The sequence below is a fragment of the Phocoena phocoena genome, chromosome 4 (assembly GCF_963924675.1).
Source record: "Phocoena phocoena chromosome 4, mPhoPho1.1, whole genome shotgun sequence".
NCBI lineage: Eukaryota > Metazoa > Chordata > Mammalia > Artiodactyla > Phocoenidae > Phocoena > Phocoena phocoena.
The window spans coordinates 135,243,671-135,269,409 of record NC_089222.1 but is presented as its reverse complement, the minus strand read 5'-3'; the positions used below and the strand labels follow the sequence as shown (position 1 = coordinate 135,269,409).

The 25,739-nt window shown below is 37.9% G+C and overlaps 1 protein-coding gene across 1 annotated transcript in view; it reads left to right on the top strand.

Moving 5' to 3' along the window:
- CRYZL1 (crystallin zeta like 1) overlaps nt 1–25,386 on the top strand; it is a 33,465-nt gene extending 8,079 nt beyond the window's left edge. The window contains exons 3-13 of the mRNA XM_065876217.1: nt 1,329–1,406; nt 3,688–3,760; nt 6,799–6,843; nt 8,292–8,360; nt 15,921–16,054; nt 17,116–17,227; nt 19,536–19,634; nt 21,027–21,148; nt 21,978–22,083; nt 24,257–24,302; nt 24,830–25,386. Of these exons, the coding sequence (XP_065732289.1) occupies nt 1,329–1,406; nt 3,688–3,760; nt 6,799–6,843; nt 8,292–8,360; nt 15,921–16,054; nt 17,116–17,227; nt 19,536–19,634; nt 21,027–21,148; nt 21,978–22,083; nt 24,257–24,302; nt 24,830–24,929 (984 nt within the window). The 3' untranslated portion in view covers nt 24,930–25,386. The remainder of the gene's footprint in view (nt 1–1,328; nt 1,407–3,687; nt 3,761–6,798; nt 6,844–8,291; nt 8,361–15,920; nt 16,055–17,115; nt 17,228–19,535; nt 19,635–21,026; nt 21,149–21,977; nt 22,084–24,256; nt 24,303–24,829) is intronic.
- Nucleotides 25,387–25,739: the final 353 nt, after the last annotated feature.

The window sequence follows — 25,739 nt, the reverse complement described above, 5'->3', positions numbered from 1 at the left end:
AGTTTATTCTGAAGACCACAGTAAAGTGAGTTTTCAGATTGTAGGCATATTTCAGAAAATACTTTCTCTCATATTGGGAAATGAAAGAGGTGGAAAAGCGTTGTTTTTCCCACTAACTTCTGAGCTGTGCGAAGTTACCTCGTTCACTAAGCCTTAAATGGTTTCCAGTTTTTTACCACTTTAAGCATAGATAGTAGAATTTTCATACATTGGTGACTGAAAGGTTTGTGGCAGGCCAGAGTCATTATCGCACTGTAAATTTAGGGATGAAAACTAAGTGCTCTATGTGTTTCATAGTAGTAATAAGAATTTCCGGCTCATGAACACAATCCAGTTTTTCTGTGTTATCTTTCTACAGCTCCAAAATCATTTAAGTTAGGAGTCTAAACCTCAGACAGGTTGGTTTCTACCATTGGGTCAGGATGAAAGGTCTAAAGTTTTGATTGGCTCTCAGGAGCAATCATCACCAGGTTCACACAGTCATGAGTAAAATCCACAAATTCATCGATATTGTTGAATATATTCGTGTTATCACCAAATATTATCAAATCTGAGTTTTAAAAAGGGATAGCCCAGAGTACTGTGTTCATATCAAATTAAACACAGTGATCCCTCTGATAGAACACAGGAGGCACTGTGCAAAGTAGCTGTTCTAGCCAACTTTTGATCTAATATTGGGGCATATCAAGGGTTGAAGAAAGCATTTTAATTATTGGTGTCATTGGTGGATGACATTGAGTACCTGAGTCTGAAATATCTTTGCCTTTGAAGTTATATCTAGCTGTGGAATATGAGGAATAATTAAGTTCCATTAAATTTGTATTTTGACCCCAGAGTGCCATGGGGCATGCTGAAATGTCCAAAAAGATGTTAAATAGGCAGAGATTAATAAATGACACTAATGAACTTTATTTATAGCATTAAGAAAACTCCATAATCAGTACGGTGTATATATTATGTGTATGTGTTTAAGGCTATCCCTGCATGAAGATTTGATGCTTTGAGATTATTTAAATTAAAATGAGGTACAGTATTTGTTGCTCTACTTCGTTATCCTGTGTTCATTGCCTACACATATATCCCTGTCAGTATCTTAGGTACCTTTTCAAAATATGTACCCTAACTAAGGCTTTTTTAAAATTTTTACCCCGAGATTCCCTATATTCTTTTGTATTATATACTATAGGATAATTGCTTGTACCTTTTTCAGTTAAGTTAGGTGTAAGATTTGGAGTCTGTTTGATTTTGTTCGATTATGTGTGAAAATTTTTGCGACATGAAGGCATATTCTCAAAGGAATGTGTAATGATTTTATTATTTGGTTCTAGGAAAATCTTCCTGTTACAGAGGATAACTATGTGAAGCTTCAAGTTAAAGCTTGTGCTCTGAGCCAGATAAATACAAAGGTATAAATCCAAAGGTATTGGTGCTTTTATTTTGGCCAAAAGTCAAATGAGAGTTTCACAATATATTTAGCGTACAAAAATTATAATAATAACAACTGACTTCTGAGTACAAAGAAATTATCATTCTTAGAAGAATAGAACAGCTAGGAAAAAATTAAATGTTCATTTGTGTATTTCTATATTAAGGTAAATTATTAGCCTAATTGAAGTCATGCATTTTATATTATTATATGAAAATATTTTATAAACTCCTTTACATTGTGAAAAGCTGAGAATTTATAATTACTAAGGCCTATAATCAAGGAAGAAGTGAGTGTTTAAATATAGTAAAAATAGAAACTAGAAACCTAAAATTAATTTATTAAGTCTCTAGTCTGTAGATATTTCTAGTCAGTGTCTTGATAGGGTTCATATTCTTCTTGTCATTTCTCTTTGTCTCTCTCTCTCATACACCACCTCACACCACCCCACAGTAATCTTCCGTTATTGACCACGAAGTACATGGAAAGTCTTCAAATGATAAATAAATAAAGTATGGTTAAATGTGCCATGATAAATAGAGCAGGCCCATTTACTCAGTTTTATAAAGATGAATACTATAGTTTTATTGGACCCTTAACTTATTGGCTTATAATGTCAGCATAACTTCTAGGGATCTAAAAGTTTTCTTCGGTAAAGTCACATTTAGGGAAGCTACAGAACAAAGGGATAGGCTTCCACTGGGCAATTCTGTAACATGAGTATGACTTGAGAAGTGAATTAGTGAGATGCCCTGAAGTCCTTTCACTGCGAATAATCTACTGTTCCTTATCTGGAGAGATCTGTGTTCAGCCCTTCCAAGATGTTCTTTTTAAAACTACAAAAAATCCATTCAAATGCTGGTCTAGGAAATTATCTCCATGTCTAACAGAAAGAAATGGTAAATTACAGTGAAATAAATTTGATTTTACAACAACTATTAATCATAATGATTATGAAAACTTTAGGAATATGAGAAGATGCTTATGGTAAGTGAAGGAGAACAGGGTGCAATTGCCATAACCATGATTTTAGCTCTGCATAAAAAATAAACACTGTAAAACACCGAGTATTTCTGTAAGAACGTTGTGTGAACATCTTAGGAAAAGGGTAAAGTTCCATATTGAGAAAGAGACTTTTCTGGCAATGACGTATGTATAGGAGATCAAAGAATTGAAAAATAAGGGAAAATATACAAGAAAATTATTTCAATTTCTTTTTACTTACTGTTCCTAAAATATTAACATATCTACAAATATGTTCAGCATCTCTAGTATTATTATAAAAGTATAGTAACTTTTATACTTTTAGAAAAGTATAAAAGGAACTTAAACTACAGGCTTATCTACGTACCCTCTTGTCACTTTAAAAATCAAATGCTGAATGTGGTCAGAATCTAACAACATACTAATCTCTCAAAAATAAGTAATTTGGACTTCCCTGGTAGTCAGTGGTTAAGAATCCTCCCACCAGTGCAGGGGACACGGGTTCGATCCCTGGTCCGGGAAGATCCCGCATGCCGCGAACCAACTAAGCCCGTGCGCCACAACTACTGAGCCTGCGCTCTAGAGCCCGTGAGCCACAACTACTGAGCCCAACTGCCACAACTACTGAAGCCCGTGCGCCTAGAGCCCGTGGCTCCACAACAAGAGAAGCCATCGCAATGAGAAGCCCGCGCACCGCAATGAAGAGTAGCCCCCACTCGCCACAACTAGAGAAAGCCTGCGCACACCAACAAAGACCCAGTGCAGCCAAAAATTAATTAATTAAATAAACAAATGAAAAATAAATAAATAATTTATCCTTTAAAAGAAGAAACTCCAGCCTGAGATTATGTCGCAGTTTCCCTGTGTATATCCATCACTACTTCTCACCTACTCCCTAACCCAAGGCTTGTGAGAAACACTCAAACCCACCCCACCCAAATGAGGTGACCGGTACAAAGTGTTTAGCCAACTGAGAATTGTTCTGGCTATAATTTCCCTTCATATTTGGCAGAATAAAGATGTTAAAGTATGTTGATGGTGGTTTGAATGGTAATACTCATACCTAAGCCCTAATGTCCACTAATTCCTCAGCAAACTTGGTTTCCTACTCTATAGAGGAACCTGTTTTGTGAAGTTACTTGCTTTTTGTCTTGACGCCAAAAATGGAGTCATATTTGCTTTTTATCTGGTTTGGTTTTTGCTCCTGCTTTCCTCATGTATGAAAAGAGGTTCGGATTTATTCTTGACAATAAATTCAAGCCTTTGTCATTATTTAGCTTCTAACAGAAATGAAGATGGAGAAGGATTTCTTTCCTGTTGGGAGAGAAGTTGCTGGAATTGTGTTAGATGGTAAGTTTACAGATATAAGTATCTGTATTCCTTTTCTAAGGTAAAAGAAATTAAATGGTAGCTAATTGGTTTACTGACACATAAAATTATACACACTTCTTCAAATACAAAAGTTAATTATGCAGAAGTGTTTTCCCTTTTTTTAATTAAAAAAAACTAGAACAATATTGGTATTTTATAATTGAAGAGCTTATTACAGTTTAGTAAATATTTAGAGATTATGTATTTAAATCCATGAGTAATCACATTGAATAGAATGACCAGTATTGTCCTTTTTATGGTATTTGCAGACCAGCATAAATTACTTGTGTAAGTTGGCTTTGGGCCAAAATTTATATAATGGTCAGTAACTACATTCACATTAAATTTTTAAAGTATGCCTAAAATGGAGTATTTAAAAGGTAAACAGTTTGCTCATCTGAAATTGGTTCTGGGCAGAAATAACCAGTAACATTTTATGATTGCCTTAAATAAAGAAAAATTTTAGTAAATAATGGTCTTAACATGCAGAACAGTAAGCCTAAGTACTTGAAATAGTTTCTGAATAAACGTAGTGTTCATATTTTCTGCTAGTAGTTCATGATCAGTCAGTTTATGGTTGCTCTTCTTGCATATGTGAGTGGATGAATGAGCATTATCACGTGGGTTAGACTATTTGAATTTCACCTGTAGATTTAGTCTGTAATACATCTGATACTCTTAATGAAATCTTCTAACATAACTAAATCATAATTTTATTTCCTCTCCTTTCTTCTGCTTGGATTGTACGAAAATAAAAATTATAATAGCCAGAAGATGATCAATTATTCAATCATTCATTCATTTATTTATTTATTTATTCATCATTTAATGAGCACTTGCAAAGTGCTTGGAATGTGAAGATAAATAAGACAGTCCCTGCCCTCCAAGAGTTCACAATCTAGGGGAGAGGCAGACAAACACATATAGGCAGATTCATTCTGAAAGCTCCAAGGAGAGGTGCCCAACCAGCCAGCAGAAACAGGAAAGGCTTCTTGGAGTAAGTTAACCAGACAGTAAGGGGTGGGCAGGAGGAGAATTCTTCTCCAAGAATCACGCTCAGCAGAGAAGATAGCGTGAGCAAAGACGCAGAAGCAGGTAATAACGTGATGTATGTAAGAATTATGGAGTTTGGTGTTACTAGAGCAAAATTAAGTTCTGGGCATGAGTCATAGGCAAGGTACTTGGCAGAAAAAAACCACTGTGTCAAGAAAATTCTCCTTCAGAGATCACAGAATAAAAGATACTGAACAGAATCTTTTCATGATGATAGGAACACTGATTCCTTCCCCCACAAAACATGAGACAAGAGGGTAGGCAAGGGCCAGACTCATGATGAGCCTCCTATCTCAGATTGGGTTGTAGAGAGAGTATTAGAGTGGCCATAAGAAGGGTGGATTTGAAGCAAACCAGGCTGTAGGCAAGAGGACTGTTTGGGTAGTAGACCAACAGGCAAGAAACGGCATGATGGCGCACTGGTGGCGCAGTGGTTAAGAATCCGCCTGCCAGTGCAGAGGACACAGGTTCAAGCCCTGGTCCGGGAAGATCCCACATGTCACGGAGCAACTGAGCCACAGCTACTAAGCCCGTGAGCCACAGCTACTGAGCCTGCGCTCTAGAGCCCGCATGCCACAAATACTGAGCCCACATGCCACAAATACTGAAGCCCGCGCGCCTATAGCCTGTGCTCTGCAACAAGAGAAGCCATTGCAATGAGAAGCCCGCGCACCACAACGAATAGTGGCCCCTGCTCGCCGCAACTAGAGAAAGCCCGCACGCATCAACGAAGACCCAGTGCAGCCAAAAATAAATAATTAATTAAAAACAACCATAACCTAGACAGTGGCGGCAGATGTAGTGAATGTATTCAAGAAATAGTAAAGCCAGCAGAACTTAATAATTGACTGGAACGGGGAAATTAAAAACAGGTAAAAGCAGGAAATGATTTACAAGATTCTGGTTACATTTGAAAGTTCTCAGCTTATAGGTTGTGTTTGAAACTATAGAAGGGTGATGAGTTCATCCAGGGAGAGAGTTGAGATGAAGGAGACACAGCATGGAACCCTTGGCAATGCCACTGTTTGAAGGACAATTAAGAGGAGTATGAAGGAAGCCAAGAAAAAAGGATCAGGGTGATTTCAGGTAGACAAGAATCCTCAGCAGGAGGGAAAAAGAAAAGTACAGAAGCCAAAATTATTGGGGGATAATGGCACAGAAGAGATCCAAAGAAGCAGCAAACTGGGGCCCTTTTGCAGACAGAGCCAGCCTGAGGTGCCGCTTCCAGATTTCAGGCTCTACCTTACTTCACTGCTGCATCTCAGTTTCCTTGTCTGTTAAATAGGAGTAATAATAGATACTTAATGGGTATGCCATGAAGATTAAATGTGATAACACGGTAAAATGCTGGGCACAAGTAGGCCTTCATGGAGGTTTGGGTTTTTTCCTCCCATTTTCTTTTGTAACTATTTGAACAAAAATATTCTAAAGAATTGACTGATGGTATAGGACTTTTCTCTACACGCAAAGAGAAAATGTAACTATCACTTCTGTATAGTCCCCAAAATTTCTTGGCACCATTCTGAACTTATTTCCATAATCCCAAATCAAAGTAGTTTATATGTGATTCTAACCAGAATTCCCACTGTGCGTCAGAGATTTTACAACTCAAACAATGACAGATTGGACGAGCCTCAGGAGGGGTGGAACCCAGTGTACCCAATGTCATTATCATAAGAGCTGTGGAGTGGATTATTTTCCTTTATTCCTTCATCCTTAGCTGAACAGAGAGATATCCTGCTCCACGGTGTCAACAACCACATGGCCCAGATATTGGAGAAAATCCAGATTTGAGATGTTCTTTCCTACTGTCCTTACAGACTATCAAAATGTCCTAGAAGTTCTTGACTTTTTCTCTGAGTTAGTGACTTTTTATTAATCCATGGCTTTTAAAATTTATTTTAATCGTTCAGTTATATTTAATAACCTCAAAATAATGATTATTAATTTTCTCCACTCTTTAGTTGGAAGCAAGGTATCATTCTTTCAACCAGGTGATGAAGTAGCTGGTAAGTTATAGGTCCTAGTCCTATTTCAAGTCGTCTGTCTTACTGTTGTTTCTTTTTCTTTTTTTCTATACAATTGCTGATGCTTAGTGTGACCTTTCTTCATATACAAGTACTTACCTAAGTTTTGGAATTTACTCTCAAATATCCATTGATGAAGAGAATTGGGAGTTTGATCACAATAGCAGAACATTTAAAACTTTTCAATATTTGTAGATACGATAGAAAGATGACCATAGTTGTTACTGTCCCTGGCGCAGCCCTTCACTGGCAGGACCCCGGTCTATAGTTAGACTGAAGACTCCAGAGAAAAGAAAAGTCACAGTCCATATGCTTGAAGACTACTGACTGACTTGGCTACATAGAAGCTCTTCTCTCCACATCCGACTTGAATTGTACAGAGCTGCTCCCTTACTACCCTCGTAAAACTAAAAATTTACTGGAGACATTTAATTTATTGGTTTTCTTTTTTAATCCATAGTTAATACCATTTCGCAAAAATATACATTTATACTTGTGTCCTAGACATTCACACAAATATAAAGTATGCATTTAGTAGTAGTCTGAAATTGCCAATTCTCTGTAGAAAATATTCATAGGAAAATATTCATATAGACTTAGAAAATGTATAGCTTTACAGCATGCTTGAAGCTGTTAAGAATAAATTTATAGGAAAGTTTTCATCAGCTTTTAACACAATTGCCTTTGACTTGGGTATTTTCTTTGAGAATTTATTATTTCTATCTTATCTTTATTATCTGCCCAAGAAGTCAGTGACATTGTATTATTCAAGATCCTGGGGCTTCCCTGGTGGCGCCGTGGTTGAGAGTCCGCCTGCCGATGCAGGGTACATGGGTTCGTGCCCCGGTCCGGGAAGATCCCACATGCCGCGGAGCGGCTGGGCCTGTGAGCCGTGGCCGCTGAGCCTGCGCGTCCAGAGCCTGTGCTCTGCAATCGGAGAGGCCACAACAGTGAGAGGCCCACGTACCACAAAAAAAAAAAAAAGAACAAGATCCTTTTTGTAAGAGACCAAAAATAAAATCAGATTAGCTCAGGGGAAAATGGGATTTTACTGGAAGCATACCTCACTATCCTATAGAACCAAACTCTGGGAAGGGAGCCGTGAATCAGGGACAAGTTTAATGAGGAGCACAGATGCCCCCAGGACTCTGACTTTGTTCTGTACATCAGCCATCGTCTTTATCATCACTCAGAGGTGAGAGAAAAGGAAGAAAAGGAAAGAGGTAGTACAGGTATTATAGTGTTCGTATCAGAAAATAAACTATCTACTTCCCTTCCTTAGTTCTGAAATCTCTCCCTTCTCCACACTAGTACTGGAACCTTCCTCAAAATTCCACTGAGGAAAATTTAGACTAATACTTACTGGCATCTCATTAGGAGTGAATTCATTTTTGGATTGTGCCCCTAAAGTTTCTCGTTTTAACTTTCAGGAATTTTACCCTTGGATTCTGAAGACCCTGGACTTTGTGAAGCTGTTCGAGTACATGAACATTACTTGGGTATGTGGTAGTCTAGTGTTTTGGAACTCACGTAAGCCTTATTTCACAGATGTGTGTGGTTTTTAGTAACAGTATGATTTATTTTCATCTGCTGTGAGTGGACCTAGGAAATAACTATCGGGTGGACATATGACTATTTCTAGCTTATATTTTGTATCCATAAAATCCATTTTCAAGCTAAACAGTATTTAGACCTTTAAGTTTCCCTTACACTGCTCATGGTAAGAGGTTTGAAAAGCCATTTCTTGCTTGGCTCTGAAATTATATCACTAATCAAAATTTTTTACTTCTTATTCTTGGTTATTAATTGAAATTTTTAAATGTATAAAATCTAGACAATACATGTAGAGTCTGAGTCAGGAAAGACTCAAAAACACTTATTCTTGTTTCTGTTGGTAGTATCTTTTGACCAGTATTCATTGTAACTTAAATGTTAATTTAAAAATTTTCTACAGTAATTTACTTCTTAAATATTTAAATTTAAATGAATAAATGTATAAACACAGACACTCTTCATGAAACCATAGTGAAAAGATGCTGCATCTCCTTAGTAATCAGGGGAAAGCAAATTAAAACCATTTAGAGATACCATTATGCATCCATGAGAATGACAGTTATAAAGTTTGACCATCCCAGGTGTTGGCAAGGATGTGGGGCAGTAGAACCTTTTATGCACTGGGAGTGTAAATTAGTACAAATGCATTAGAAAATAACAGCATGATCTAATAAAGGTAATGAAGTATTAACACCTCAGACCTAGTAATTCCACTGGTACTTTCATACACCAGAGAAGCTTGATGTGTACCAGTAGCACATGCACAAGAGTTCATAGTAGCGTGGTTTGTAATTGTGGAATAAAAAGAGAAACAGCCAAATGTTCTTCCTGGGAAAATGGATAACTCAAGATATTTCTAATTAACTCATCAGTGAAAATGAATAAATAACAGTCAAACATATCAAGACAGATGAACCTCACAAACTGTGCTGAGTGAAAAAAGCAAGTTGCAGAACGATACGAACAGTGTGATACCATTTCATTTCTATGAAGTTCAAAAACATACAAAGTTTAATTAAGCATGTGTTATTTAAGGATGTAAGGAACAGGTAGGGATGAAAAGTCATGTGGAAGTTACCTTTGTGGGCAAGGCAAGAGGATGTGATCAGAGTAGATCCACGGGACTACAGTGGTACTGCCAGTCGGCTATTCCTTATGTTGGGATTCATGTTGTTTTTCATATCTTATCTATAGGTTATTATACAACCTTTTGTGTTCTTGAACTATTTTATTAAAATTTTTCCTAAGTTCTTTCTTGAATGATATAAATGCTAATCAGACCATATGGGCCAATTTGGATTTTGGACTATTAAAAATAGTAAATTTGTACATTTGAGTCTATATAGTAACTTGAACTAGGGTAGGAAATCTTTGGCATTTCATTTTTGAAATTATAAATTGTTAAGTAATTTATATTTAAATTAATGACATTTACTATGTCTAAAATTTCCAAGTAATACCATCTTGTTTTATTAAAAATTAATTTTTGGGCTTCCCTGGTGGTGCAGTGGTTGAGAGTCCGCCTGCTGATTCAGGGAACACGGGTTTGTGCCCCAGTCTGGGAAGATCCCACATGCCGCGGAGCGGCTGGGCCCGTGAGCCATGGCCACTGAGCCTGCATGTCCGGAGTCTGTGCTCCGCAACGGGAGATGCCATAACAGTGAGAGGCCCACGTACCGCAAAAAAAAAAAAAAATTAATTTTTTATTAAATTTTATTCATTCATTCATTCATTCATTCATTTATTTATTAGATGCGTTGGGTCTTCATTGCTGTGCGCAGGCTTTCTCTAGTTGGGGTGAGAGGAGGCTACTCTTTGTTTCGGTGCACAGGCTTCTCATTGTGGTGGCTTCTCTCGTTGCGGAACACGGGCTTTAGGCACACAGGCTTCAGTAGTTGTGGCGTGCAGGCTCAGTAGTTGTGGCTCGCGGGCTCTAGATCGCAGGCTCAGTAGTTGTGGTGTACGGGCTTAGTTGCTCTGCGGCATGTGGGATCTTCCCGGACCAGGGCTCGAACCCGTGTCCCCTGCATTGGCAGGCGGATTCCTAACCACTGTGCCACCAGGTAAGTCCCTTAAAAATTAACTTTAAAAGACAGTTTTCCAGAAGTCTGAGGCCTGTGCTTATTTATGTATATATTAAGCCTACATATGGAGCCAACTATGTGTCTTCCTTTCAAAGGTAAATCTCATTTCCAAATACCGTGCAGTGAAAGTCTCTGATCCATGACTATTTTGATATAATGCAGTTTGAAAATTGAGGATGGCTGCTGTCTCTTTTATGGGAAGCTCTACTATTTTTAATCCCAGAATTTCCTTGGGCCCTTTTTTTAAAAATATTTATTTATTTATTTATTTTTGGCTGCATCAGGTCTTAGTTGTGGCTTGTGGGATCTTTTGTTGCATTGTGCAGACTCCTCTCTAGTTGTGGCGTGTGGGCTTCTCTCGAGTTGTGGCATGCGGGCTCAGTTGTTGCGGCGTTCGGGCTTAGTTGCCCCGCGGCATGTGGGATCTTAGTTCCTCGACCAGGGATTGAACCTGCGTCCCCTGTGTTGGAAGGCAGATTCTTAACCAGTTGGACCACCAGGGAAGTCCCCCTTGGGCCCTTATTGTCCCTGTTCTTTTGAGAACCTTGTAAATATGGAGTCAACTAAAACCTTTAGTTTGGATTCCTAGGCTTGAGTTTTGATAAAGTAAACTAAATTAAATTGTTATAGAAAGTTAACTGTTGAAAAAACAAACCAAGAATAAAAAAGGTGCATTTCCTTAAGCATTGCTGAACACTGGAGGATTATAAGATGGACCAGAAGAAGAACAGCAAACTGGAACATCAAAATTTTCTAGCTATAAAGCTTAATCTAAGACAAGAGAACCACACAAGTGACCTTTTATTTTCCTACAAATCAGGAGGATTATAGTCCCAAAATCCACCAACATATACAGAGAAAGCAAGTCTATTGATAGATATTCCTTGAGAAGGGAAACACAACAAAATGTTTCTTTAAAAGAAGCACTTTAAGAATGACCACTAACACCTGAAACATTGTAAATCAACTATACTTCAAATTAAAAAAAAGAAGAATGACCGCTAACTGTGTGACCTTTAGGCAAGACCTGGGCACATTTTACTTTGTCTTTAAACAAGCATGCCAAACTAGATAACCTCTAATCTCTGCTGTAGCTCTAACATTCTATGAAAGAGAAAATAATTTCAGTATGTCCCCTGAAGATTTGCAGGGAGAAATAATTTAGTTCCTGTTATAATTATAATTTAGTTCCTGGAATAATTTAGCTCATGACTCTATTTTAGTTCCTGTTAATTATTTGATGATTTTTTAAAATAAAAGCTCACAACTCAGTCACCTTCTAGTAAGTCAGTTCTTTTACCAAACCAAAGAACCAGGCTCCAAACAACTCCCAAAAGATGTCTTATTAATCTTGTTTCAAAATATTGAGGACAAAGGTAAAAAGTTGAGTAATTCTTCCAGATCTTTTGTGCTTTCAGTTCTCAAGCCATTCTGATTTTATTTTTCATACAAACAGCTCATGCAGCTCAATGGCAAAAAAACAACCCAATCAAAAAATGGGCAGAAGATCTAAATAGACATTTCTCCAAAGAATACATACAGATAGCCAAAAAGCACATGAAAATATGTTCAACAAGGCTAACTATTAGAGAACTGCAAATCAAAACTACAATGAGGTATCACCTCACACCAGTCAGAATGGCCATCATCAGAAAGTCTACAAATAATAAATGCTGGAGAGGGTGTGGAGAAAAGGGAATCCTCCTACACTGTTGGTGGGAATGTAAATTGGTACAACCAGTATGGAGAACAATATGGAGGTTCCTTAAAAACTAAAAATAGAGATACCATATGCTCTAGCAATCCCACTCCTGGGCATAATCTGGAGAAAACCATAATTCAAAAAGATACATGCACCCCAATGTTCATTGAAGCACTATTTACAATAGCCATGACATGGAAGCAACCTAAATGTCCATCGACAGAGGAATGGATAAAGAAGATGTGGTACATATACACAGTGGAATATTACTCAGCCATAAAAAAGAAGGAAATAATGCCATTTGCAGCACCATGGATGGACATAGAGATAATCATACTAAGTGAAGTCAGTCAGACAGAGAAAGACAAATATCATATGATGTGACTTATATGTGGAATCTAAAAAAATGATACAAATTTACAAAACAGAAACAGACTCACAGGCTTAGAAAACAAACTTCTGGTTACCAAAGAGGAAATCTGGTTACCAAAGAGAAAGACAAATATCATATGATGTGACTTATATATGGAATCTAAAAAAATGATACAAATTTACAAAACAGAAACAGACTCACAGGCTTAGAAAACAAACTTCTGGTTACCAAAGAGGAAATTTGGGGGGGAGATAAACTGGGAGCTTCAGATTAACATATACACACTACTGTTGATACATACAAAGTAGATGATCAACGGAGACCTACTGTATGGCACAAAGAACTCTACTCAGTATTCTTTGGTGACCTATATGGGAAAAGAATATGAAAAGGAATGGCTATGTATATGTATAACTGGATCACTTTGCTGTACACCTGAAACAAGCACGATGTTGTGAGTGAACTATACTCCAATATAAAATAAAAGTTAAATTTTTTAAAAATTGGCACACATTTTCAGCATTATTCCTTTGGACCTGAGGTAGAAAGAATTGAAATTGTAATTCTTGGGCTCTGACATACTGTTATTATTGATCCATACATGGCTCTCTTCTTTTTATTTTCTTAGTTTTTATGACATAATAAACACTTGTGTACCACCTAACACAAAAGCAAGGATCTCAACGTTAAACCATGTCCAACCATGTAATTTTAAAGCCTCTGCAATCTTAGATGTAGTTTTATTACTGTTAGAATTTTTTAAGCACTGAATTTTTTATTTCCTAATGAAAGTATAGGTAGTCCCAATTCTTATGATGAAAGATGTTCCCAAAAAATTCCATATAAATAAATTTTACATAGATTGAACATGCACTGTTAGAGTAGATGGGCTTTAAAGTCAGACATTGAAACTTGTGGCCTCAGACAAATTAATTACCCTGAACCCCACTTCATAATCAGTAAAAGTGGGAAAATAGCTATCTTGAGTTTGGTAAGGAATAAAGTACTGTGTGAGATATCCCCTGTTTTACTCTTTTAATGCCTTGCTTGTCTGAACATTTTCATCATGTGCTTGGATGCTTTGCTTCCCCACTAGATGGCACTAATTAGTTGGTAAATTCAATGCTGACTGGCCATGCTAACCCATCTGAATCTGTTGACATAAGAGGAAAAATAGTCCTGGTAAAGACTACGGAAAGTGTTATAAACTTGATTGTAGGTAAAATGAGAAAGTATTGCCTATACTGTGAAAAAAATCACATTCAGTGTACAACATAAAAACAAAAATTAAATAAACATATTAAAGAGCAGCTTAATGGTCAGAAAACATAAAGCTAATATGGCTTAAATTACAGTATATTAGGAGTTTGCATTTTGTTCCAAGTGCAATAGAAAGCCATTGATTAATTATAAACACAGAAGTGTTAGGATGTCATTTATGTTTTTAAAAGATCATTCTGACACTTGTTTTTCAAAAACACCACTAAAGAGATTGAAAAGAGAAGCCATAAAGTTGAAAATAATTATAACACATAAACAAGCAAATGACTCATCTAGAATATATTAAGAATTTTTACAAATCAATAAGAAAAAGTCAACAACAATAGAAAAATTGATAGAACACTTGAACAGTCACTTCACAAAGGGAATTCCATATGGCCAACAAACACAGAAAGGTACTCAACTTCATTAGTAGTCAGGGGAAAGCAAATTATCAATAAGATCACATGTAAGAAACCATTACACATCCATATGATGGGCAAAAATATATAATACCAGGGTTGACAAGGACGTTCACAACAGCAGCTGTGGGAGAGTAAATTCATACAGCCACTTTGGAAATATAAAGTCGAAGGTAATATATCCTGGAGCTGGGATTTCCATTCCTCAGTAAATATCCTGGAGAAAACCTGTGTACCAGTGTAAGAGTAACTTTTTTTTTTTTTTGGTACGCGGGCCTCTCACTGTTGTGGCCTCTACCGTTGCAGAGCACAGGCTCCGGACGCGCAGGCTCAGCGGCCATGGCTCACGGGCCCAGCCGCTCCGCGGCATGTGAGATCCTCCCGGACCAGGGCACGAACCCGTGTCCCCTGCATCGGCAGGCGAGCTCGCAACCACTGCGCCACCAGGGAAGCCCCTAAGAGTAACTTTTATACAAGAGCATTCTTAGTTAAGAATGCTTAACTACCAAAAATGGGGAAAAAAACACAAATGTTCCTTGACTGGAGAGTGGATAACCAATCCATTCTATGAAATTTGATGTTGCCAAAGACATCAAAAATGGAAGCACTGGGCTTCCCTGGTGGCGCAGTGGTTGAGAGTCCACCTGCCGATGCAGGGGACATGGGTTCGTGCCCCGGTCCAGGAAGATCCCACATGCCGTGGAGCGGCTGGGCCCGTGAGCCATGGCCGCTGAGCCTGCGCGTCCGGAGCCTGTGCTCCGCAACGGGAGAGGCCACAACAGTGAGAAGCCTGCGTACCGAAAAAACAACAAAAAAAAATGGAAGCACTATACTATAGCCACATGTAACAAGAAAGGATGTGTCTTAAAAAACAATGTTCATCAAAAAAGAAAAAATGTGTATGGTACAATTGCATTTAGATAAATTTCAGAAACAGGCAAAACAAAATTATATTGTTTAGGAATGGATACTTGAGTTATTAAACTATGAAGGTGAATAAGAAAATACATTAGAATGGTGGTGACCTCTGATGTCAATTATATCTCAATTTTTAAAAAAACGTCTCTGGGGCTTCCCTGGTGGCGCAGTGGTTGAGAGTCCGCCTGCCGATGCAGGGAACGCGTGTTCGTGCCCCGGTCCAGGAAGATCCCATATGCCGCGGAGCGGCTGGCCCCGTGAGCCGTGGCCGCTCAGCCTGCGCGTCCGGAGCCTGTGCTCCGCAATGGGAGAGGCCACAACAGTGAGAGGCCCGCGTACCGCAAAAAAACAAAACAAAACAAAAAAACAAACAAAAAAAAAACGTCTCTGGCCGGAGAGGCGAGGCTGTTGGCGTGAGGGCTGTGTCCTCTCTCTCAACCAGGATGGTGGTTACTTCATATTTATTCATCCAGCTGTACTTTATTTCGTGTACTTTTCTGCATACATTTTACTTTAACAATAAAACGTTTAAAAAATACACACACACACACACACACACACTCCTATGCTGAAAGTGGAGTATGCATGGGTAAGAATGGAAGCAGAGAAACTGTAATGTGGTGAGAGATACTAGAAGTAGGCTTGGACCAGGGCCATGGTGGGAGCAGAGATGGAGGGAAACAGATCCAGGAAGCAGATCTAATGGGACTTGCTAACAGATTGTTTCCTCTTTTTCTTTGTGATAGTTCACAAACCAGAAAAAGTTACGTGGACAGAAGCTGCTGGAACCATTCGGGATGGAGTACGAGCCTATACAGCTCTGCATTATCTTTCTCATCTCTCTCCTGGAAAGTCAGTGCTGATAATGGACGGAGCAAGTGTAGGTGCTAATGGTTTTGTTAAGAAACAGACCAAAATACAAATAAACTTAGGGAATTGAGAAATGGGCCATCCATTTGCTAATCAAATTTGTTGCCAGTTAGCTTATTCACTGATACATTTACCAAACTCCCATTTTCTAAAATAAGCAGCTTTTATCAAGGAGATAAAAGTTAGCATTACTGTGTTTAGTTTCTTTTTACTTTGAATCTGCTAGTACTTTAAAAAAAAAAGACAAGCCACTTTTATTCATGTCTGTTACACAAAGCCTGAAATAGCTCATAGTCTTTGAAGCCAGACCCCAGCACTCCCTGCCAATTTTGTATCATATCCCTCATACTTTACACTTATGTGATTAAGGTGTTACATTTATAGATAGATCACACAAGCTCAAAACTGTGCTAATTTAAACATATTACATACATCTTCAAAATATAGTTCAAGATACTAAAAGAGATTACATAAAATATAATCGAAAAATGTCACAAAACTTGGGCTGATTTTATAGTTTTATTTTCTAACTGGCTGTTGATGAAAATGCTTTTTCCCCTGCTTTTCACTGAAAAAAAGGCATAACTGCCTTCAGCATTGGCTTCATCCTTATGTCCTACATCAGGATAGTAGTGTTTCCCTGAACTTACTCCACAGGTCAGCAAAAGGATGGAACTTTTGAAGTTGAGGTTGCTGGACTTGCATATGTATTGATATTATATAATTAGCTTAGTACATTATGCTGGCAAGGCCCTTAATGGCCCATTTATCTCATTCCAAGGCCGTGTTCTGAATTCGGCCTCTGTCCTTGAAATTGTGTGCTGCTTGCAGTCAGACTGGCTGAGAGCCTGTGGCACACATAGCTTTTCCACCACCCCTCTTGAGGAAGAGTGTGTCAAATGTTTCCACTTCTAAACTTATCCGTATTTTTTTCTTTTTCTATCAGACAACATTTTAAAATATACTGAGGTAGCACTAAACTATTACAGTTTATTAAACGACATATAAAATGAATTAGATACGGCCTCTGCCCTATATCTATAACACCATCGTGTATTTGTTTCCACACAGGCACTTGGAACAATAGCTATTCAGTTAGCACACCATAGAGGAGCCAAAGTGATTTCAACAGCGTGCAGCCTTGAAGACAAGCAGTGTCTTGAAAGATGTAGGCCTTCTATAGGTGGGTAATAGTACTCAACACAGACTTTAAAACATAAAATTTTGAAGAGATATCACCTTAAAAACTGCACTTGTAAAACAAACTGCAGGGCTTTCCTGGTGGCACAGTGGTTGTGAGTCCGCCTGCCGATGCAGGGGACACGGGTTCGTGCCCCGGTCCGGGAAGATCCCACATGCCGCGGAGCAGCTAGGCCTGTGAGCCATGGCCGGTGAGCCTGCGCGTCCGGAGCCTGTGCTCCGCAACGGGAGAGACCACAACAGTGAGAGGCCTGCATACCGAAAAAAAAAAACAACCAACAAACTGCCAAATGCATGTCATTTAAAAAATGCACTTAGTATCTGTGCTAAGTCCAAGTTTACATAAGTTATAGTTTAAATTTTAATGATTTGTTTCTTAAACCTACATTTTTCAGTGTTTTTTCTTCTTTGTCTCATTGTTACCAACTCACCCAAGTTTGAATTAGGTGAACTTTGACACGGTTGAGAAACACCTGATGCCTCTTTGGTTTTAGTCAATAAATCAATATATTTTTGCATCACTTTTCATGTTTCTCAACCTCTTTTACCCAGTGATATGCCTCTAAATTTGTCTGTTTCCTGTGATACACTAGGAAGGGAGATGAGCCACTTACACAGAAACCCAGGTCAGATATAGTTTAGGATAAATAGGACATGGTAGAGGTTGGGGAACTCTTGAAAAGATTGAACGTATACGAATAGTGATGAATATGGAAAGGAGAAAGAAAATAGAGATTGAAAAAGAAGAGAAGAAAGAGAGGAATGGAATTTTACAGACTGGAGTTAACTGAATTAATGTTGGAGTTTAACAGATGAAGAGAAAAGAAGATGAGCAGAGTGTTAAGTGAGGGGCAGGCAGGAAGGAAAGTAAGGTTCATTGAGTGTTAATATGGATGATAGTTCCTTAAATCCTCAACAACCCAGTGTCAACTAACTGGGAAACAGCATCTCAGAATTTAGCTTGTCCAAGGATGTACCACTAGATGTACCACTAGGCCTGGAATGGAATTTGAACCCAAGCCTGCCTAATAGTAAAGCCTGTGTTATTTCCATAGTTATGTTATGCTTCTGGCAGAGATAACCAAGAAATGGAAGGAAGGTTAAAACAGGGGCTGGGGCTTCCCTGGTGGCGCAGTGGTTGAGAGTCAGCCTGCCGATGCAGGGGACACGGGTTCGTGCCCCGGTCTGGGAAGATCCCACGTGCCGCGGAGTGGCTGGGCCCGTGAGCCATGGCCGCTGAGCCTGCGCGTCCGGAGCCTGTGCTCCGCAACAGGAGAGGCCACAACAGGGAGAGGCCCGCGTACCGCAAAAAAAAAAAAAAAAAAAAAAAAAAAAAAAAAAACAGGGGCTGGAGAAAGGAGGAAAATAAGAAAAAAAGGAAGAAGAGATTGAAAATGGAAGGGGGTGGGTAGCATGAATAGTATTGTTGAAGGGAGCGGTTTCCTCTTGGTTAACCCTGCCCTTCTGAGGTGCTTCAGCCCCCTTTCCCTCGAGTCCCCCCACCCTCACCTCCATCCCCCGAGACTTCAGTCACTACTGGACAACACCTCCAATCTGAGAATCTCTGAGAGGAATTCTCTTTGCTGAGAAGGTGTTAAAAGATACAAAAATGAAATATAAACATGTGTCTTCGTTTGCCAATTCAAATTGAGATTTTTTTTTTAGTTCTCTCACTGGCTTGTTGTATTAACACATTAAAGCAACCAGTTAAAGTTAGTTTAATTTTTACTAACCCTGCTTCAAATAATCCTGGGTTTTTTTTCACCTTCGGGATTTTTTTTGTTTTGGAGGGCAAAGTCAGGAGATGCGGGTGTGGGCTGGGATCTCTATGACTGAGAAAGGTTAAAACGGCCTCTAACAGAGAAGTACCAAATCACATAAATATATCTTTGTACTTTTTAGCTCTAAACTCTATTAAATCTGAACATACTTAAGAAATTGCTTAATCTTTCAGTCCACATCTTCATATATATGTACCTCTGTGGTTTAGAGATTCTCAGTTCTGGCAAAATATCCTTTAGCTGTAAAGAACAATCCTCTGTGTCAACAAACCAACGTTGGGACACATTATCTGCAAAATGCTCATATTTTTATTTTATTGAATATACCAGTTCCTTCATTTAAATTGATCCTTAGCATACTGGTTAGATGAGAAAAAGTATAATTTGATTCAGTAATTCCTTCAACCATTTAATTCATTTCAGAGAAGAAATATTTATTTGCTTTTCTTTCTCTTCTTCTCTGAGTTGTGTTGATCACACACAGATTGCCTGACTTCCTGTCCTTTACAGCCCGAGTGATCGATGTGTCCAATGGGAAAGCCCAGGTTGCTGAAAGCTGTTTAGAAGAAACAGGTGGCCTTGGAGTAGATATTGTCCTAGATGCTGGAGGTGGGTACTTTACTAAATCAGTAGTCTCTGTAGTTTTTTTATTGTGATGGGTGAATTCCTGGGAAAAAAATATATAACCAGGAAATAATTATTTATATATTATTAAATTGATGTGTAGGGTTTTTTTTATTTTTGAACTTTTCTATTTAAATTGGCGCTTCTTCATTTTATTCCCATTGTAAGCACTGTCTGGAAGAGAGAACATGCTTGCCTTTTAAAGTGTAGGCATTGGACTTTAAGTATCTCTACAAGAAATCTGCAGACATGATCTCCTTAGTGGTTCCTAGATTAGTTCAGGTCTCAGCCAGTTGCTTAATTAGTCAGTTCTGCTATGTATGGCTGCCCTCTATTGGATGGTAGATTTCTGCAGTCCTTGTTTGGAAAGTGCACAGAATTTTGTTGCATTTTCACCTTGCTTGAACTTCTGTAGTTTAACCAATATCTACTTAACACCTAATCTTTACACTCTTAGGTAGTGCCATCACACCTAAAGAACAGGTTTCACAAGCCTGCAAAGGGATTCTGTTTATACTTCGTTAGAATTTATCTTCTATCCTAAGAATCGTAATGAATACAGCTATGACCATATGTATTCCTTTTTAGCCAGTATTTTCAAGATTCGAAATTAACTCAGAAATATCTTTCAGTGGAAGTGAATGTATACTTCATTAACTTTTCAAATGGACATTTCAATAATTATGTCAAAATATGACTGTCTTTTTTTTTGTTTGTTTGTTTGGCTACATTGGGTCTTTGTTGCTGCACGCGGCTTTTTCTAGTTACAGCAAGCCGGGGCTACTCTTGATTGCAGTGCGCGGGCTTCTCATTGTGGTGGCTTCTCTTGTTATGGAGCACAGTCTCTAAGCGTGCGGGCTTCAGTAGTTGTGGCACGCAGGCTCTAGAGCGCAGGCTCAGTAGTTGTGGCGCACAGACTTAGTTCCTCCGCGGAATGTTGGATCTTCCCGGACCAGGGCTCAAACCTGTGTCCCCTGAATTGTCAGGTGGATTCTTAACCACTGCACCACCAGGGAAGTCCCAGTATGACTGTCTTGAATCTGAGTTCCTTACTCAGAAGTCAACTTTTCCCAAAGTATTAAGCTATCAATGTTATGATTGAAACTATCAGACTTAGTTATGTGCTATGTTATCTTGCCTGATTTTCAAATTAAAATAGACTTTTTATCTTTAGTTATATCACTTATAATTAAATCTAAAGTGTATGACCAGTTTTAATGCAAAAAATATATTTTAAGTGTCTGAATACAAAATTGTTACTTGTTACTACATTAAAAAGTAAAGAGAACTAGTTTGAAGAATAAATTTTTATCAGATTACTATAAAATACATTTTCTCCCTCTCTCCCTCTCTCTCTTTAAACAATTCCTTTGTAAGTGAGATTATATAGTAAAGATGATGAACCAGCTGTAAAATTACAACTACTACCACATAAACATGATATCATCACCCTTCTTGGTGTTGGAGGCCACTGGGTAACGACAGAAGAAAACCTGCAGGTATTATCAGAAACAATAAAGCATTACTGATATACCAAAAGGATGCAATTAACAAAGAATAATGCTTAAGTCTTTTAGCAAGATGTGGCTAAATTTGTATAAATTCTGAATTATATCCTGTTTTTAAAGAAATGTAGCTTTATTTGTTTTAACTTTTAGCTGTTGGCCAAATGTCGAAATATAGTGCTTAGCAGAGGAGTTCATTTAACTTTTATTTAGTGGTTTGGAAGTAGTGACATGAATTTTTTAATAGTGTTTCAAATAAGATTTTTTTCTTTAGTAACAAACATTCTTGTTGACATATACTTAAAATATTTCTATATAAAATTATGACAATTTCCTAATTCAAATTAGGATTTACTATATATATGTGTGTGTGTGTGTGTGTGTGTGTGTGTGTATACACATTGTCTTCCAAAGTTACATTTCTCAACAAAATTCAATTCAAGTATTTTTATCATGGTTGATATGCAAATACCATAATTCTCATGTACCAAGCTTCACCAGTTTTCCAACTTCCTCATGAAGATGACTGGTGAGTAGCAACGAGAAATATCTCTCTCTCACATACCCCCGCACACATATACCTACTACCGCTTCATCACCTCTAGATTGGCCTTGCATTTGACCTTGCTGTTTCATCATTTTGGACAATACATTAGAAAAGAAAACATTATAGTATACCTATTATTATTAAAATTTGTGTGCTGATTATTTGTGATTTGGGTATTATTTAATTTGTGTAAAAGCTTTTCTGGCTGAAGATACCAATCATTCTTCTGCTATTAAACTCACAGTAACTGATCATTCTTTGTGCATTCTATCCAAGCTGGATCCTCCAGATAGCCACTGCCTTTTCCTCAAGGGAGCGACGGTGGCTTTCCTTAATGATGAAGTTTGGAATTTGTCAAATGTACAACAGGGAAAATATCTTTATATCCTTTTTTTCCACTGACTTGAGTTTCTGGCTTGAAATTTACCTTGTATTCTCATCATTAAGTTCTTTAATAATAATAATAGCAACTAACTTTCATTGAACATCCCAAACAATGTTCCCAGTGCTTTATAGGTATTAATTTATTTAAATATTAAAAAGCCCTGTGAAAGTTAAGTACTACATTATCCCTGTGTCACAGGTAAAGAAACTGAAGGATAGAAAGGTTAGTACATGCCTAAGGATGTAGCTAGCAAGTGGCAGGACAGGAATCACACCCAGGCAGTCTTGCTCATTTCTGAATGAGAAACTATAGAATACATGGAAGAGTTTGCTTCGTTTTTAACCTGGCATTATGGAAATTACAGATCACTTTGACAGGCTGCATCTTTACTCCTATGGTGGTGCCATTGTGTTAAACATTTCAGAATAGTTATCAAAGTTAAGAGTTTGTGGGGTGTTTTTTTTTGTTTTTTGGGGAGTTTTTTTTGGCTGCGCGGCTTGTGGGATCTTGGTTCCACGAGCAGGAATTGAACCCGCCTCCCCTGCATTGGAAGGGCAGAGTCTTAACCACTGGACCACCAAGAAAGTCCCATATGGGGTGTTTTTAAGAATATCAACACTAGGAAATCTTCATCAAATGAAGATGGGTTTGATTTTTTTAAATGAAAGTGATTCAGTAACAAATCTAGTGAATGAAATTGATCATTCCATTTTGGTAAAAGTAATGAAAAGTTTTCTTGAGAATATGAGAGCAGTTCCAAAAGAAAGGTCCAGACCTCTTTAGAGCAGGGTCAACTTAAGAATAAACGTTTTATTTCTAAGATGCCTGTTTTAAAGGCAGCTGTACGTGGTAAAAACTTTAATATATTGGATAAAAAATAAGTTCTCATTACTTAATAGAATATAATTGTGCGTGAAGAAAGAGACTTGCACAACCGTATGTTTGTCTCACTGAATATCATTCTTTATTTTTATTAAATGTGCATTGTTACAAACGCGTGACGTGTACAAAGGCCAGCCTCCTCTAAGAGCAATGGCAGACTTAATACAGAGCTTTCAAATAGTTGAATAATATTTAATTAGTATACTGCATATGTTGAGTTTTAAAGAGTACACATTTCAAAACCAGAACGTCCCCTTAATGTAGTGAATGTATGTGTTTAATGTATTTCTGATTAAATATTTTCATATTAAATTTGGAAAATAAACTTAATTTTTAACTTTCTAAAAGAATTCTTTAAATTTCAACTTTAAATAATGACACATTCAATAACATTGTAATTATCAAGAATACCATGAGATGTTAATGACAGAGACCATGTATTAAAAGTAACATAAGTTAGTATGTTTTGAATCTTTCATGTCAGAAGGTGGCCTGGCTGCTATGCCTGCGTTACTTAATAACTTAAATCTCTCACCTGCTCCCCTTTCTCCCCACCATGAGATTTTAACCTGTTTGACAAATCCATGGGCCACACTGAAACATGCTATGTTCATATGAAATGTTAAATTTCCTGGATCAGACTTCAGTCCTCACTCGTGCACACCCCCTCAGCTGCATCACACGAGCCAGTTGCTGCTTGTGATTTAACATAGCAGTCTCCTTCCAGTTGTGTGACTATATGCCATAAATAATTCTCCTGTCCTAGCAGTTATATAGACTCTCAGTTCTAATATTATAATTTCAAGTAAATGACTAGAGTTTTAAATTTTACCCTGCTTTTTAATTCTCTTAGTGGCATATATTACACACACAGATTATTAACTTCCCTGCATATGTATTTATTAGCTGGTTTAATAAATAAATGTGCACCCAAAGTAAGAGAGATAAGTGCTAAAATTGTTTTTTAACTAAAAATAACGTAAGTGGCGCTAAAATGAAACCCTGACCCCATTCTGTTACCATCCATTTGGGATAACACTAGTCATTACTTATGACAGGCATTAGGCTTCTTTCATGTCTTGTCCTTAGAAGTTCAGGCTCTATTATGTCACCGTCTCTCTCAAATCAGTTCCCCCATTTTCCTGTTTTAGAGGTAAACATGACAGCTTACAGAATTTCTATTAAAAAAAAAAAAAATAGGTGAGCTGCCTAGTACCTTCTGCTTATCAAATGGTTTTATTTACTCCTCTCTCCTTTACATTGCCACCTTAACAGTCTTTCCAGCTACGTATCTTAAAAGATGTGATGGAGAAGTTATCAACTGGTGTTTTTAGGTATGCTAAATGACCAAATTATTGTTCTTGTTTATTTTTCTATTCTCCAGGAGATAAAATGGGCATTCCCATTTTTGTTTCCGCTTTCTCAGTACACCTCTTGCCTCCATATTTTATTATTTTGCTTAGATAAATAGCTGCTCTTTAGTATTTCTCGAAGTGTATATACACCAGTATGCGTTCCCTAAGATAGACGTGGTTCATTAGTTTTCCTTACTCCATTCCATACTGTACCTCACCCTTTGCTTATCCTCATCACCCCTCCCAAAGCAACTTGAAATAACCTACAGGTTGACAAGAAGAAAAGTATAATTTTTTTTTCAGCTGGATCTGTTTATCAAAAAAGAGAGAATGCATAAAATAGGTATTTTCCCCCCTTCAAAATTTAACTGCTTTTAACAGTGGAAATATTAATGGACAAATTTGATTTAAAGTAATAGAGTTGAACTATGGCAACTTTAAACTACTATGCTATGTGCTCTATTCGTCTTTAACTAGACATTTCTAATAATTTCATTCTTCCTCAGACCTCAGTTGGATGAACCCATTCCACTATACGAGGCAAAAGTTACCATGGAAGTTGTTCAGAAAAATCAAGGAAGAAAGAAGCAAGTTGTTCAATTTTAATTTTGTTCTTTCTCAGACCTCAGTTGGTTGAACCTATTCCAGTATTGAAGCCAGAGTTTCCTTGCAAATTGCTCAGAAAAGTCAAGGAAGATAAAAGCAAATTTTTATGTTTTTAAGCACGTTTTCCTGCTGAGACATGATGCTCAGAGTTATCTGAAGTTATTTGAAAAGTATTTGGAAACATCGTACAGACGGGTCAAGACAATTCTAAAATTTAACATCTAAAGGGAATATTCTGAAAGCCTTTTAAATTATTGTTCCTATATATTTGCCTCTTATAAAATTCTTTACATGAAGAAGACTGCTTTCAGCAGAAGCCACGCTACTCTGATAAAGCTGTTGGAGTCTTGCTATGTCAAAATAACATTACTTTTGTTATCAACTCCATTCTCAACCCCTTCCTTCTTTTACATCCTTTGCTGTCGTAATTTAATACTTTGAATGTATTTTCAAGTCTCAAAGGATCTAGCCCACTGAAAGCTAAATTTTTTTTTTCAAATATTCATTCACTCCAGGGTTTCCTCAGGATCGAACGGGAGCATCACGGTAACTCGTCCGTGACCACTGCAGTGTTTGCGTGGAAGGCTGCAGTGCCGATGCTTGGGAAGTGGGGCGGGAGACTGCGCTTGCGTAGCCGGCGTGCTGATTTCCTGTTGGGGCTCTCTGTTTCGGGGGAAGGGGAAGGAGGCCCAGGCTTCCCTCTCCAGCTCTGGACGTCGCCGCTGCGCTCTGGAAGCTTATCGAAGGGGCAGCTCAAGTGTGACGTTTCGTTTTCATCCTGGCGCCGTGCCTGGTGCTCATCACACCCTG